This window comes from Pseudorasbora parva, chromosome 12, assembly GCF_024679245.1.
Source record: "Pseudorasbora parva isolate DD20220531a chromosome 12, ASM2467924v1, whole genome shotgun sequence".
Classification (NCBI taxonomy): Eukaryota; Metazoa; Chordata; class Actinopteri; order Cypriniformes; family Gobionidae; genus Pseudorasbora; species Pseudorasbora parva.
This window is the reverse complement of record NC_090183.1, coordinates 41875395-41887829: the sequence shown is the minus strand read 5'-3', so window position 1 is coordinate 41887829 and position 12435 is coordinate 41875395. Positions and strand designations below refer to the sequence as shown.

General features: G+C 38.4%; 1 protein-coding gene across 2 annotated transcripts in view; it reads right to left on the bottom strand.

Moving 5' to 3' along the window:
* The window catches only part of vapb (VAMP (vesicle-associated membrane protein)-associated protein B and C), a 28468-nt gene extending 16159 nt beyond the window's left edge, over window positions 1–12309 (bottom strand). For both annotated transcript variants that reach the window (XM_067460355.1, XM_067460356.1), the window contains exons 1-2: window positions 11991–12309; window positions 1799–1951 (exon numbers count right to left, since the gene is read on the bottom strand). In XM_067460355.1, coding sequence (XP_067316456.1) covers window positions 1799–1951; window positions 11991–12048 — 211 coding nt within the window. In that variant the 5' untranslated portion in view covers window positions 12049–12309. The remainder of the gene's footprint in view (window positions 1–1798; window positions 1952–11990) is intronic.
* Between the last annotated feature and the right edge of the window lie 126 nt (window positions 12310–12435).

The window sequence follows — 12435 nt, the reverse complement described above, 5'->3', positions numbered from 1 at the left end:
GGGAAGGAAAAATTGTGGCAAAAAACGCTGCACAACGAGAAGAGGTGACCGGACCCTGAGGAAGATTGTGGAGAAGGACCGATTCCAGACCTTGGGGGACCTGCGGAAGCAGTGGACTGAGTCTGGAGTAGAAACATCCAGAGCCACTGTGCACAGGCGTGTGCAGGAAATGGGCTACAGGTGCCGCATTCCCAGGGTCAAGACACTTTTGGGCTACAGAAAAGCAGCACTGGACTGTTGCTCAGTGGTCCAAAGTACTTTTTTCAGATGAAAGTAAATTTTGCATGTCATTCGGAAATCAAGGTGCCAGAGTCTGGAGGAAGACTGGGGAGAAGGAAATGCCAAAATGCCTGAAGTCCAGTGTCAAGTACCCACAGTCAGTGATGGTCTGGGGTGCCATGTCAGCTGCTGGTGTTGGTCCACTGTGTTTTATCAAGGGCAGGGTCAATGCAGCTCGCTATCAGGAGATTTTGGAGCACTTCATGCTTCCATCTGCTGAAAAGCTTTATGGAGATGAAGATTTGGTTTTTCAGCACGACCTGGCACCTGCTCACAGTGCCAAAACCACTGGTAAATGGTTTACTGACCATGGTATTACTGTGCTCAATTGGCTTGCCAACTCTCCTGACCTGAAGCCCATAGAGAATCTGTGGGATATTGTGAAGAGAAAGTGGAGAGACGCAAGACCCAACACTCTGGATGAGCTTAAGGCCGCTATCGAAGCATCCTGGGCCTCCATAACACCTCAGCAGTGCCACAGGCTGATCGCCTCCATGCCACGCCGCATTGAAGCAGTCATTTCTGCAAAAGGATTCCCGACCAAGTATTGAGTGCATAACTGAACATAATTATTTGAAGGTTGACTTTTTCTGTATTAAAAACACTTTTCTTTTATTGGTCAGATGAAATATGCTATTTTTTTGAGAATTTTGGGTTTTCATGAGCTGTATGCCAAAATCATCAGTATTAAAACAATAAAAGACCTGAAATATTTCAGTTGGTGTGCAATGAATTTAAAAAAAAAAATTATTTTTATTTATTTTTTAATTTTTAACTATGAAAGTTTAATTTTTATCATTACATTATGGAAAATAATGAACTTTTATCACATATGCTAATTTTCCGAGAAGGACATGTATGTATGTATGTATATATGTATATATATATCCAGCAGAAATCCAGTTGCGATGACAAGATCACTGCATTCGTGTGCTCAACATGTCTATGATCTGCTACAATGCTCATCACTGCCGCTTTCATGCCGCAATCTAAATATAATGCTATAAACAACACTTTTCATGATTAGTTAACCTTGAGAGCTGTAATAGTAAAAACATAAAAGTTTTTGTGAGAGTTAAACCTGTAATATACAAAGATGTTAGCCAATCACAGCAGTGGGCGTTTACACTGAAGTCTCACAGCAGACAAGCCCTGTTCAAATCTAAGGTAGGAAAATGCACTTTATTTCTAAATTATGATAATTTTTTATGTTTTTAAATTAACATGAAATCATACTAACATTATAAGTGCACCATAGAAAACATAAAACAATAAAAAAATGCAGTTCATGACCCCTTTAAGTCTAAAGTGATCCATAGTATCAAAATTCAAATTTAACAAACGTGAGCTCATCCAGAGCTCAGATCTCAAACTGTGCTCAACTGTACATCAACAACTGATTTGAACTTTGCAACACATGGGCTTTGGTATTAGTATTTGAATTGATAAAGCTGGGTCATAGTTTTAAAGAATTAATTTAGTGTCGATAACATCAAAAAGAAAAATGAGGTGCATTTACCAGAGACATTGATGGAGGTTCCAGCATCAATCACTCCGCTGTTTGGCCGCACACAGTACCGGCGCGGCGCAGTCGTCTTTACTTTAAAGCACACATTTCTGTCTGTGGGATTAGCAAGCTTTAGGGTTGTGGTCACCACATCTGTAAATGGACCTGCGGGGAGAAAGACAGGACATTTCAGCACATTCAAAAAGCATTTAAATGATACTAGGGTGTTGCTTTGTGGTTGCTAAGGCGTTCAATGCAGTTGCTAGGGTGTACTGGGTGACAGCTTACTGCAAAGACATCTCAAACTGATCGAGAGCAATATCTGCAGCCAGACTGCTCTAAGTGGTCACATCGATTTACAACCTTGTAACCGATTTCACCCCACCTAGACATAATGATTCGAGACAAATCACATTAGTGGCATATTACAAAATTTGTGACACACATCAAAGGCCAAAAGACCATAGTATTGTTCTCAACCCTGGCACTCGTTTTACACTGCGGCAAAGAATAAGGGTTATTTTCAGGAAAATGGAACAAACTCTGCCAGTGTCTGATAACATAATCAATTCAATAAACCAATTTAAATGTCTGTGGTGACGAACAGAGGTGGATACATGCCTTTCAAAATTGAGGTCGGTAAGATTTTTTTAAATGTTTTTGAAACAAGTCTCTTATTCTCAACAGGTTTGCATTTTTCCCCCCTAAATTAATCAAATCACATCCTTCATCTTTTTGAACATTTCTCCAGGAAAATGGGTTGAATCGTTGATATGGGATATGTTTTTCTCTGTAAAAAGAAATAAAATAAAAACATAGAAAAACAAATACATTTTATAGTACTATAAATATGTTTGTACAAGCACTCTAAAAATTTTCTTTTAAGCTATTAAAGTCAACATAAAACAGCATAATCTGCAACACATTTTTTATTTCTCTAATGTGACATATTTCAATGTGAAAAAAAGATAAAATAAGACTTATCCATCTGGCAGAGCACAATATTAAACACTTTTCAGATTGATGACAGATAAACAATGAAATTCTTCACAATATAACCATAAATTTATTGAGACAGTAAAACGGGCCAATTTTGATTTCACGTTAGTTCCGTCTTAAACGTCCTTCACTTTATGGCAGCACCACACATCAAGTATGCAACGCCTCATCTAGGTTAATTCTATTAAACCAGTTAAATTATTGAGAGGTTGAGACACTTGAAACCCATAGTGAGCCTTATGTTGTGTGAGTCTTTATGTTGTGTTACCAAGAAAAAGACACAGGCGAACTAAGTGTCTTGGGCCTTAAAAACCCTACAAGAGAGACAAACCTTGCACAAGGCCTAACAATGGACTATTCTGGCCAAAAGCTTTACACTCCATGTCTTTTCCAATCATACAGTCCTATATGGAGAAACTGATAGAATTAGTGCATAAGTAATTGCAAAGCATGAGTCATGCAGAAAGTAATCATTTTCTTTATTCATTTTTTGGGTAAATGACATTACCGGTCAATACTAAGTGCCTAAAAATAACAAAAACTAATGATGAAAAAACAGCCCTATATGGAAGGTCTGGGCATTTGGAGTAATTTTGTTAATTAAGCAGGCCCTACTTATAAAAAAGTTAAGTTCATCATCAATTAATGGAAAAGTATAATACAATTGAAAAATAAGTATGTTTTACAGAAAATGTATAGTTTTATTGAAAACGTTTCTACAAATTACTGCTTTTGAAATAAGCTGACCTTTTTAAAATCAGATTTAAAAATAAACAATTAGAAAACCGAGATTAGAATTGTAGTAATGCATACTATACAGGAATATTGATGCAACAATGTTTAAAAATCAATTATTTTCACTATTGCAACTCATACTGTGTAGAAGAAAATCTCGTGTTGAATTTAGGGCAAGTTAACGTGACAATCACACATAAAAAGTAAAAAAAAATAAAGTTAAAGCAGGCCCTATTTGACCCTGTGAATCACCTGTATTTCAAGCCAGGATTGCCAGACCCCCCCCCCAATAAATAGCAAAGAGCTTTGTGCTTTTCTCTTGTAATAAGAAATTGTCTCATCTTTTAAAATCTTAAATGTGACACGACGGATCGATGTAGTGCCTCAGTTTAAGCGGCAGTGGAGCGCAAGTCTTTCCCTCCACTTTAATACAAAAAGTATATCTCCAAAAACATTGTTAATTTTAACCTCTAATATTATAGTAATGTACCGAATAAGAGGGTTCTCTTTCGTATCGGCAGTGAAATTCAGTATCGGTGCTTCTCTAATCGTGTAGACTCACTTTAATGCATTTCTTTCTTAAGAAGAGCATCAGTTTGACCTCTGGAGTCAGAATGAGCTTCAAGAAGTTCTAGGATATTCTGCAGACACAAAATATAATCCCTTGAGCACCTTAAAAAACTCACTGTACACATCATTTAATGTCAAAGAGGTTTTCTTGCCAAACAAGGTATAACAGCGGAAAAGCCTCGAGTGCTTATGCGTGCCTTTTGTATGTCTCAGAAATACCCAACACATCTGTCTGCAGTGATGCAGCGTTCATCTGCATGGAGAGATACTTGGCACCCACACGTGTGCAGATGTGACTCGTCTTTCCAACTCTGCATTTCAACATCTGCCTCTCATTTACACCCTGCTTTATAGCCCTAAAACATATTTATTACAGGACCGTTTCATGATCATTATAATAATTCAGTTATCCAAGGTCTGAATCAATGAGCACTTATATAATTCGCCACATAGTTCAAGGTATTAGTGATTCTAAACGGATGGAACGGGCCAAAAAGGTCCAGCCCTGCTAAATCAAACAGACGTCACCATATTTTAACAGCTTTGCCCCATTACTACTACTACAACTGGACCACCTCAATTTCAAACTGACTTTTATATTTCCTAAAATGACATATAATTATTGGCTGGAGGTACTTCCTGAACTCACAGACGAGTCTCAGCTTCAGACACTTCAAATATAAAGTGGCATGCCTGGACGGACGGGTTATTGTTACCAGAATTGACATGCTATTTGAGAGCATCACTAACCTTCCAATGAAGTGTATTGTAAGGGGTGGAGTTTGATGCATGGACCGTGTTGTAACTTTAAAATGACTTTGGCTCCTTTATGGTGTACGACCATAGAGTGTAAAAAAATATGGACGTAGTGTCCGTGACGTCACCCATAGGATTCTGAAGTGCAGTTTTGAAGCGTAAAGTAAAGACGATGCATGCATCACGCCCGGAAAATGGGCAAATTCACAGACTCGTCTGTGGGCGGAGCTGAGGTGACGTGACGACTAACAGACAGCAGACAAACAGCAATCCACCTGTCAATCAAATTGGACAAGCCCTAAATTATGCAGAACGTTAAGGCTTTATATAATGTAAATGAATGAGTTTTTAAAAAAAAATTCACCCCCTCAAGGTTGTCATAAAGGGCAAAATTAGCCGTATAGACCAAAATCACAATTTGTACCAGGCTGTAAACATGTTTTTTTTTCTACTGTAAAGTTAGTTAGTAATTATAGTTTAACAATTTAGTATATGTATGCATTACATCAGAATATAACATATGTTTTTTTTGTGTTTTTTTTATGCACACTTTTCAACTTGACAGCCATGTGACGCTCATGGTGGTGCAAGGTGCTGAAAAATAAAAAGGGCAAGACGTGACACGGTGCGTTCCATTCGACCGTAAGTGCACTGCGAAGTACAGATGTACAGCCCAAAAAAAATCTCTCTTTTCCATTAAGTTCCTATTATCACTGGACGTAGCAATCTATATTGTGAAAAGCACTATATGAAGGCGAAATGAAGGTGGATTTTTTCCATCATAAGTGAGATTCCAATCCGAAGGGAGTGAACATGTGCAGTTTAAAGGGCACTGTGAACGGCGTAGGGAATAAGGGAACATCGAGACATCACTTCACAGGAAGTGGAGAGCATTGAACTGTCATTGTGCGTCGCCAGTCTGAACTAACAATGGAGTAGAGCCGTTGAAAGAGTTTTTAAATAGCTCTGTGAAGGAGGAGTTTACATATGCATCTGAGTATTCATAAATATTTTTACTATTATTATACAAACTATAGGGGTTCTCAACCCTGGTTCTTGAGGCCCACTGTCCTGCAGAGTTTAGCTCCAACCTTGACCAAACTCACCTGCCTGCAGCTTTCTAGTAATCCTGGAGCTTGGTTAGCTGGTTCAGGTGTACTTGAGCTAAACTCTGCAGGACAGTGGAGCTCGAGGACCAGGGTTGAGAATGTCTGAATGAGAGTATTCATGAATGGTTATGGCGATAAATGTTACATTTCCATTGTATGAATATTATGAACAAAGGAAAAGTGCTGAGAAGCAGTTAAGGTGCTGTCATTTTGTTATTATTATTTTATTTACCTCAGAAATGTTTACTACGCAGCTGCACGTGAGAAATGAAAGCGCACGAGATGAGACTGCTACAATTAAGACCACATTTATACGTAGTTAATCATATAAAAAAAATTTTTTTATATTGAATGAGTTATGGTACAGCTTCAAATCTGTTAATAGTCAATTACTACAAGTAGTCTATGTAATAAATTAATAAGACTATAATTTAATTATATTTATTAGATACACACTGTGTGTTTTGTATAGTCTATGTATAGGCCTATGATGTTGCAGGGTGATCCAAATAAGCGATTAGTCAGCGAAGTTCACTTCAACTGATATACCGTGCTCAGGCCGGAGTAGGGAGCATTGAACACTGCGAAGAGATCCTGTCGAATGAAACACAAGATGTTTGTTCAAGTGCTAGCTTCAGGAAAATTATTTATCAAGTCAAGTTTGTATATTTTTAATTATTCTTTCTAGTGTAGCATATTCATTGTCTCAAAAGAACTCAAACTAGAAATGAATATAGCAGACCTAAAAGACTGTAGGAACAAAACATTGGACAATAACACCAGATGACAATTTTACTGTAACTCAGTCTGCACTACCTTTTGAACCAGGACAAATTTGGAGAAGCATTTTAAAACTGGCACTGTTCCACAGTGGAACCAACTGAGGCTAATCTTCCTCAATTTTAGGGATTAATTAACAACTAAAACAAAACTTGGAAGACAATGACATTATTCCCAGCATAGACTTGATTTAATGTCAACAAATGAGCATGTATTACCAAGCAACCATTTAAACAGCAGCACACTCACTTTTGAAGACATTAGCATTAACCAATAGCCGTCACAGCCTATGTGACATCAGTTGAAGAAGTCGTTTCAGATTATTGCGCACAAGGACAATATTGCTCAGCAAGCCAGATCACCAAAGGAAAACTAAGCAATAAAAAGGTGCAATGGTTACACTCATTAGCCTTGATAGAATATCAGTACTTATGAAACGTTTGGCTGTTGATAAGCAAAGGCTGAAACTGTGTGTAATGCACTTTGTGAGTGAGCTGTTCCATTTCAGTGTTTATTTATGAATTTGAAAAACAAAAACACAAATTAAACAGAATAAAGAAAGGATATTAACAAGAATCGAAATACATTGGGGAAACCAAACGGCATTCAGTGTTAGACTGGCACGATCCTTTTGAAGCTGTGATGTACTCATTTGTAAACAACAATGGGCATTAGGAAGCAAGAATTGATCATTTTTTATATTTGGACATCCGTATAGCAACGGTAATAGTGGACAACAATCGCCCTGACAGAAAGACTAGCATGTTATATTTTTTTACGGACCTCCACGACTTTGTCACATCTGTGAAATTGACCAATAGGAGCATAGAAGCTCTTCCATATACAGCTTTCAACCATGGCGAAACAAGAGACACATGGTATTGGTGCAGCTAGGTGGAATTATGCAATGGAGAGAAGGTTCATGGAGATATGGCAACAATACTCCTGCCTTTATGAGATTTCCTCAAGGGACTACCACCACAGAGTTAAAAACATAAATGTTGGCAGAGGCGCTTCAGCACAGGACAGGTGATAGCCGGAATAAGCATTAATAGTTGCGCGTCCACTGGCGCAGAGCTTCACGCTTGCACAGTGCATTGTGGGATTGACAGCTGACTGGAGAAAACGGACGGGAGGGTCAAAAGGTGGGGCAGTTCTCGACTTTATGCAAATATCAAGCGAAAAATGCGGTCGGCAGCCAATCGCTGTGAGGGTCACGTATTGATGTCTGTCTTGAGCATTTCAAAATATGCAAGTGACATGTTTCTTGTCTGTAAAAATTTAGGGGTCAAAGTACAGACAAAAATATTGTGTAGTCTGAACCTGCCATAATGTCACCTCACAGGCTGCTGATGTGAACACGTATAGGAGACCCACCCTCATTTTTAAAGCATTTCCTAAACAATGAACCACAGACTATGACATTACAAACAATAACATTAAATAGGTTTACAAATGGTCCTCAGACAATTCACAAGGTGTGTCCTGACAGTTTACTAACAATGTAAATATGCCCAAGACAGAGTGACTAATGAAGGAATGCTGTTTCACTGATACTGCAAGTTTATTTGCCAAAACTATAGAGCATCTTATAGGAAATAAGAAATATCACTTCTCAGCAAATAAAGTTTCAGATGAAGGCAAATGCTCTTTTGCCTATTTCCAGGAGATGCATGAACTAATAAAATGTAGGGGTGTAACTGAATTCACACTCCGATATTATTGCAATACTCAAGACATATGGTAAAAAGGTTAACAAATAAAATATACTGTTGATTAAAATGCTAAATTTGTTATTACATTGGGGGTGAAAATTAGGCGTGGATTTGGTGCTGATAACCCAATGCAGAGGACATTGGTCACACCAGAATCATGATTCTAAAGCTGAAAATACAAGATTATTTTAGTATAATATGCACTCTAATACTGACTAGATACATTTAAAATAATGTAGGCCACTTTTTACTGATAACATAAGACATTTCATTTTGGGTGAACTATTACTATACACATTATATATTGTCACTATCCACGATATATATTGTTGCATTTTTGTACTGCGATATATTGTTACACCCACTGATCTATTAAGATAACTTTATTATATAGATCAGTTGTTACACCCTTAATAAAATGTATCTCTGAATTGAATACCAGCTGCTTTTGATAAATGTGTCAGCCAAACGCATAACTGTAAATGTAAAGTTGTACTCATTGCACTTTCATTGAGCTCCTTATCCACCAATGATAATTGTCATCATTCACTCACCTTCACACCAAACCTGTATGACTTTCCTTTTCTGTGGAACACAAAAGAAGATTTTTTTGGAGAACATTGGGAACAACAATATTGGAGCCTGCTGACTTCCACATATTGACAAAAGAAACACGAGACATTTCTCAAAATATCTTCTTTTATGTTACACAGAAATCATATATTTTTTAAATGACATAAAGGTAAGTACATGATGACAGAATTAAGTTGTGCATGAATAAGGGCGGTCACATGGGAGGTGTCAGTACCGCCGCAGCATTCTGATCAATTCCCCCGTCAATGTGATAAAGCCTGTCTGTCACTGTCATGTTCACAAACTATCTGCAAATCAGCCTGAAGGGGTCAAAAAGTGGACAGACTAACTAAATACCCAGCCACTCAGATATCAGTGAAGAAGGTGCTTTAAATGGTTTTAGTAATGAAACCATCATTACACCTGCATTTATTAAATAACGGTCAAACAGATGACTTAATAATAACAGTTGTAAAGGCACAATATGTACGACTTTAGGATTAAAATATCCAAAAACTACTAGAACAGTGTTATATATTTCTTGACTTGTGTACTTACATTATCCCAAATGTTTCCAAGTATGTTTAAATCCAGAGAAATAAGCTTTTTAACCAGGACACTGACCACGTCCATGCGTCGCCTATCAGTGACATCATATCCGCGTTACCCTTCATTTCAGGTTTTATTTTGTAGAAACCATGGAAACTCCAGAGACGCTTTAACATATTATGTGTTTTATTAGACAAGGGAACAACTGTTTGTAGACCGTCATAGATAGAAAACGAATTATTGTACAGTAATACAGCATTTTCTCCTTCATACAATGTTTTAAAATTAATTGTATGTCAACAAGCCATCGATCTATCTTACTGCCGTCTGCAACACGTATCTCATAGCAGCAGTGGAGCGAACGCACAGAGTGACGTTATAACACCATTTTCAACAAACTCAAATGTATCTAATATGATAAAACAGCGTCGCGTTATCCCACATAGGCATGAGCGGAAGCGGCGACTGTGGCATAATAAAAGATCCGCCACTATTGATCCACGCGTCATGGTTGTCTCTCATTAGCTATCAATTCAGTGGCCTTGTTCAGCTCCCACAGCACCCAGCCCTGCTCTGCTTCAAACTACAGTATCATTAAAGGTTTAGTTCATCCAAAAATGAAAATTATGTCATTAATGACTCACCCTAATATCGTTTCACAGACCTTCGTTCATCTTCGGAACACAGTTTAAGATATTTTGTATTTAGTCCGAGAGCTTTCTGTCTCTCCATAGAAAATGTATGCACAGTATACTGTCCCTTTCCAGAAGGACCAGAAAGGTAATAAAAAAAAATCATCAAAGTAGTCCATATGTGACATCTGTGGGTTAGTTAGAATCTCTTGAAGCATCGAAAATAATACATTTTGTTCCCAAAATAACAAAAACTACGACTTTATTCAACATTGTCTAGTCCGTGTTTGTTTTCAATCCGCGTTCGCGACTGCACAGTGACACTGCTGACGTGTTATCTGGTGCGCGCGGATTACAAACAAACCCGGAAGAGAAGACAATGCAGAATAAGGCGTAGTTTTTGTTATTTTGGGACCAAAATGTATTTTCGATGCTTCAGGAGATTCTAACTAACCCACAGATGTAATAAGCTAATCCATGAACATAATTTCTGCCCGAGACCCATCCCGATTCTTTTCCTTCGGCTGTAGAGGTGAAGACAACAAGATTTCACACTCAATCTCGCGTAAAGCTATGCCTTTCTTTTGAATAGGCGACCTCTAGCGGCTACATCGGGTGCCTTTAAATCGTTATTTTTGAAGCAATATGAAAAATGAATAAAAACGTATATATATGTTTTTATATAGTGATGAAACAGAAATAGCGAAAGATGATTTAGTAAAAACTAACACATGCTTGGATGAATCGTTCACCATAAGATCAATAATAACATGCATTTAGAAAACGTGTTTGAAATTCCATTTCATGCTGACTTTAATAAATAGTATGCTAATGTAAACATAAAACGATATAACATTGGTCTCTTGTCAACGGAAGTAATTAGTGTTAACACAAGAAAAAAGCCCTGGAATTGAGTAAACATCAAATATATGATCTTACAGTGGACTAAAAGCCCCAAATCATAAAGGTCTACCAAATGCCAACTAACAGAAGTTAGTTCACGACATTATTATCAATGTATCCATGTCAGCAAGACATATTAAATAGCACAGGTGCAAATGACTTCCTGACTGGAAGCAGCATCAAGGTAGGTTGCCAGATTTCGTTAGAAAAATATGCTGTCCTGACAAAATAGCCCAAAAATAATCGACTTGCCTGACCAAAATAAGTCCAAATAAGCGGGTCAGTTCCTCATGGCTCAGAAAGAAACTATTTCTCCTTCTGATCATCCGAACACGAGGGCTCGCCTTTGACAGCTCACTCACAGCGGTCATTCAATCAGAGGAATGTACCGACATACACTTTGTATGAATGCTACACATTAACAAGCAGCTGAATTCTGGAAATAAGCCTATAATAAACCCAACAGCCGACTGTATGAAAAAAAAAAAAAACGCAACGTCGCTATTAATACGCGGACATGGCAACACCGGTTGAACCGCTTCATACTAACTTAACCGAATTAACCAGCCCACCAGTAGAGCCTGTATTTTAAGGCCTAAACAGGCTAGCTCGAGCTAACGTGCTTGTGATAAACCTAGTAAACACTTGTGATCCTTGTTCTGTCACATGAAGGACATTTGATCCGATTCTAACTAGAGTTTGTAGCGATTTCTCATTATGGCGCTGCGCCATATTATTATTATTATTACTAGGATTGAGGCCTGTCAGAAACGCCATCTCACCGCCTCCTTCTACCCTTAACCCTTACAAAATGACCCTCCCTCCATGTGTTGGGCGTTATAGCCGCTAGTCCACGGCTGGCTGTGTCAGTCCGTCCACTCACCTCGGAACCTCAGTTCGTGCTGCGGTTCTAGAAGCAGGACCTGCTCTGGCCTGGCCATCTCCCACTGCGCTTCAAACGCGTTCACTGCTGCGCTGACGTCCGCTCGGACTGACGGTGTCGGGCTTGACGGTTGAGGCTGTCGATACGGACTTCTGTTACATTTATTGAAATAAAAACTCCACAAGGCAGTGGAAATAGCTCAGTTACCCGATCCACTAGCGACTGTTGTGATGCAGCAGGAAGGGACTGTAGGAGAGAGAGAGGCTGGCCGTGACGTCACTGCCCCTGCAGTACTCAGTAGTGGCGACTGATGTGAGGAGAAGGGTGTAGTAGAATGAGGGTGAGGAGGTGGGGGTGGTCTTTATGGGTCATCTGTCTTCAACCATGTTATGAAAATGTGTGACGGTAACTTCAATAAGTTAAAAGAACATTCTCATATGTTATA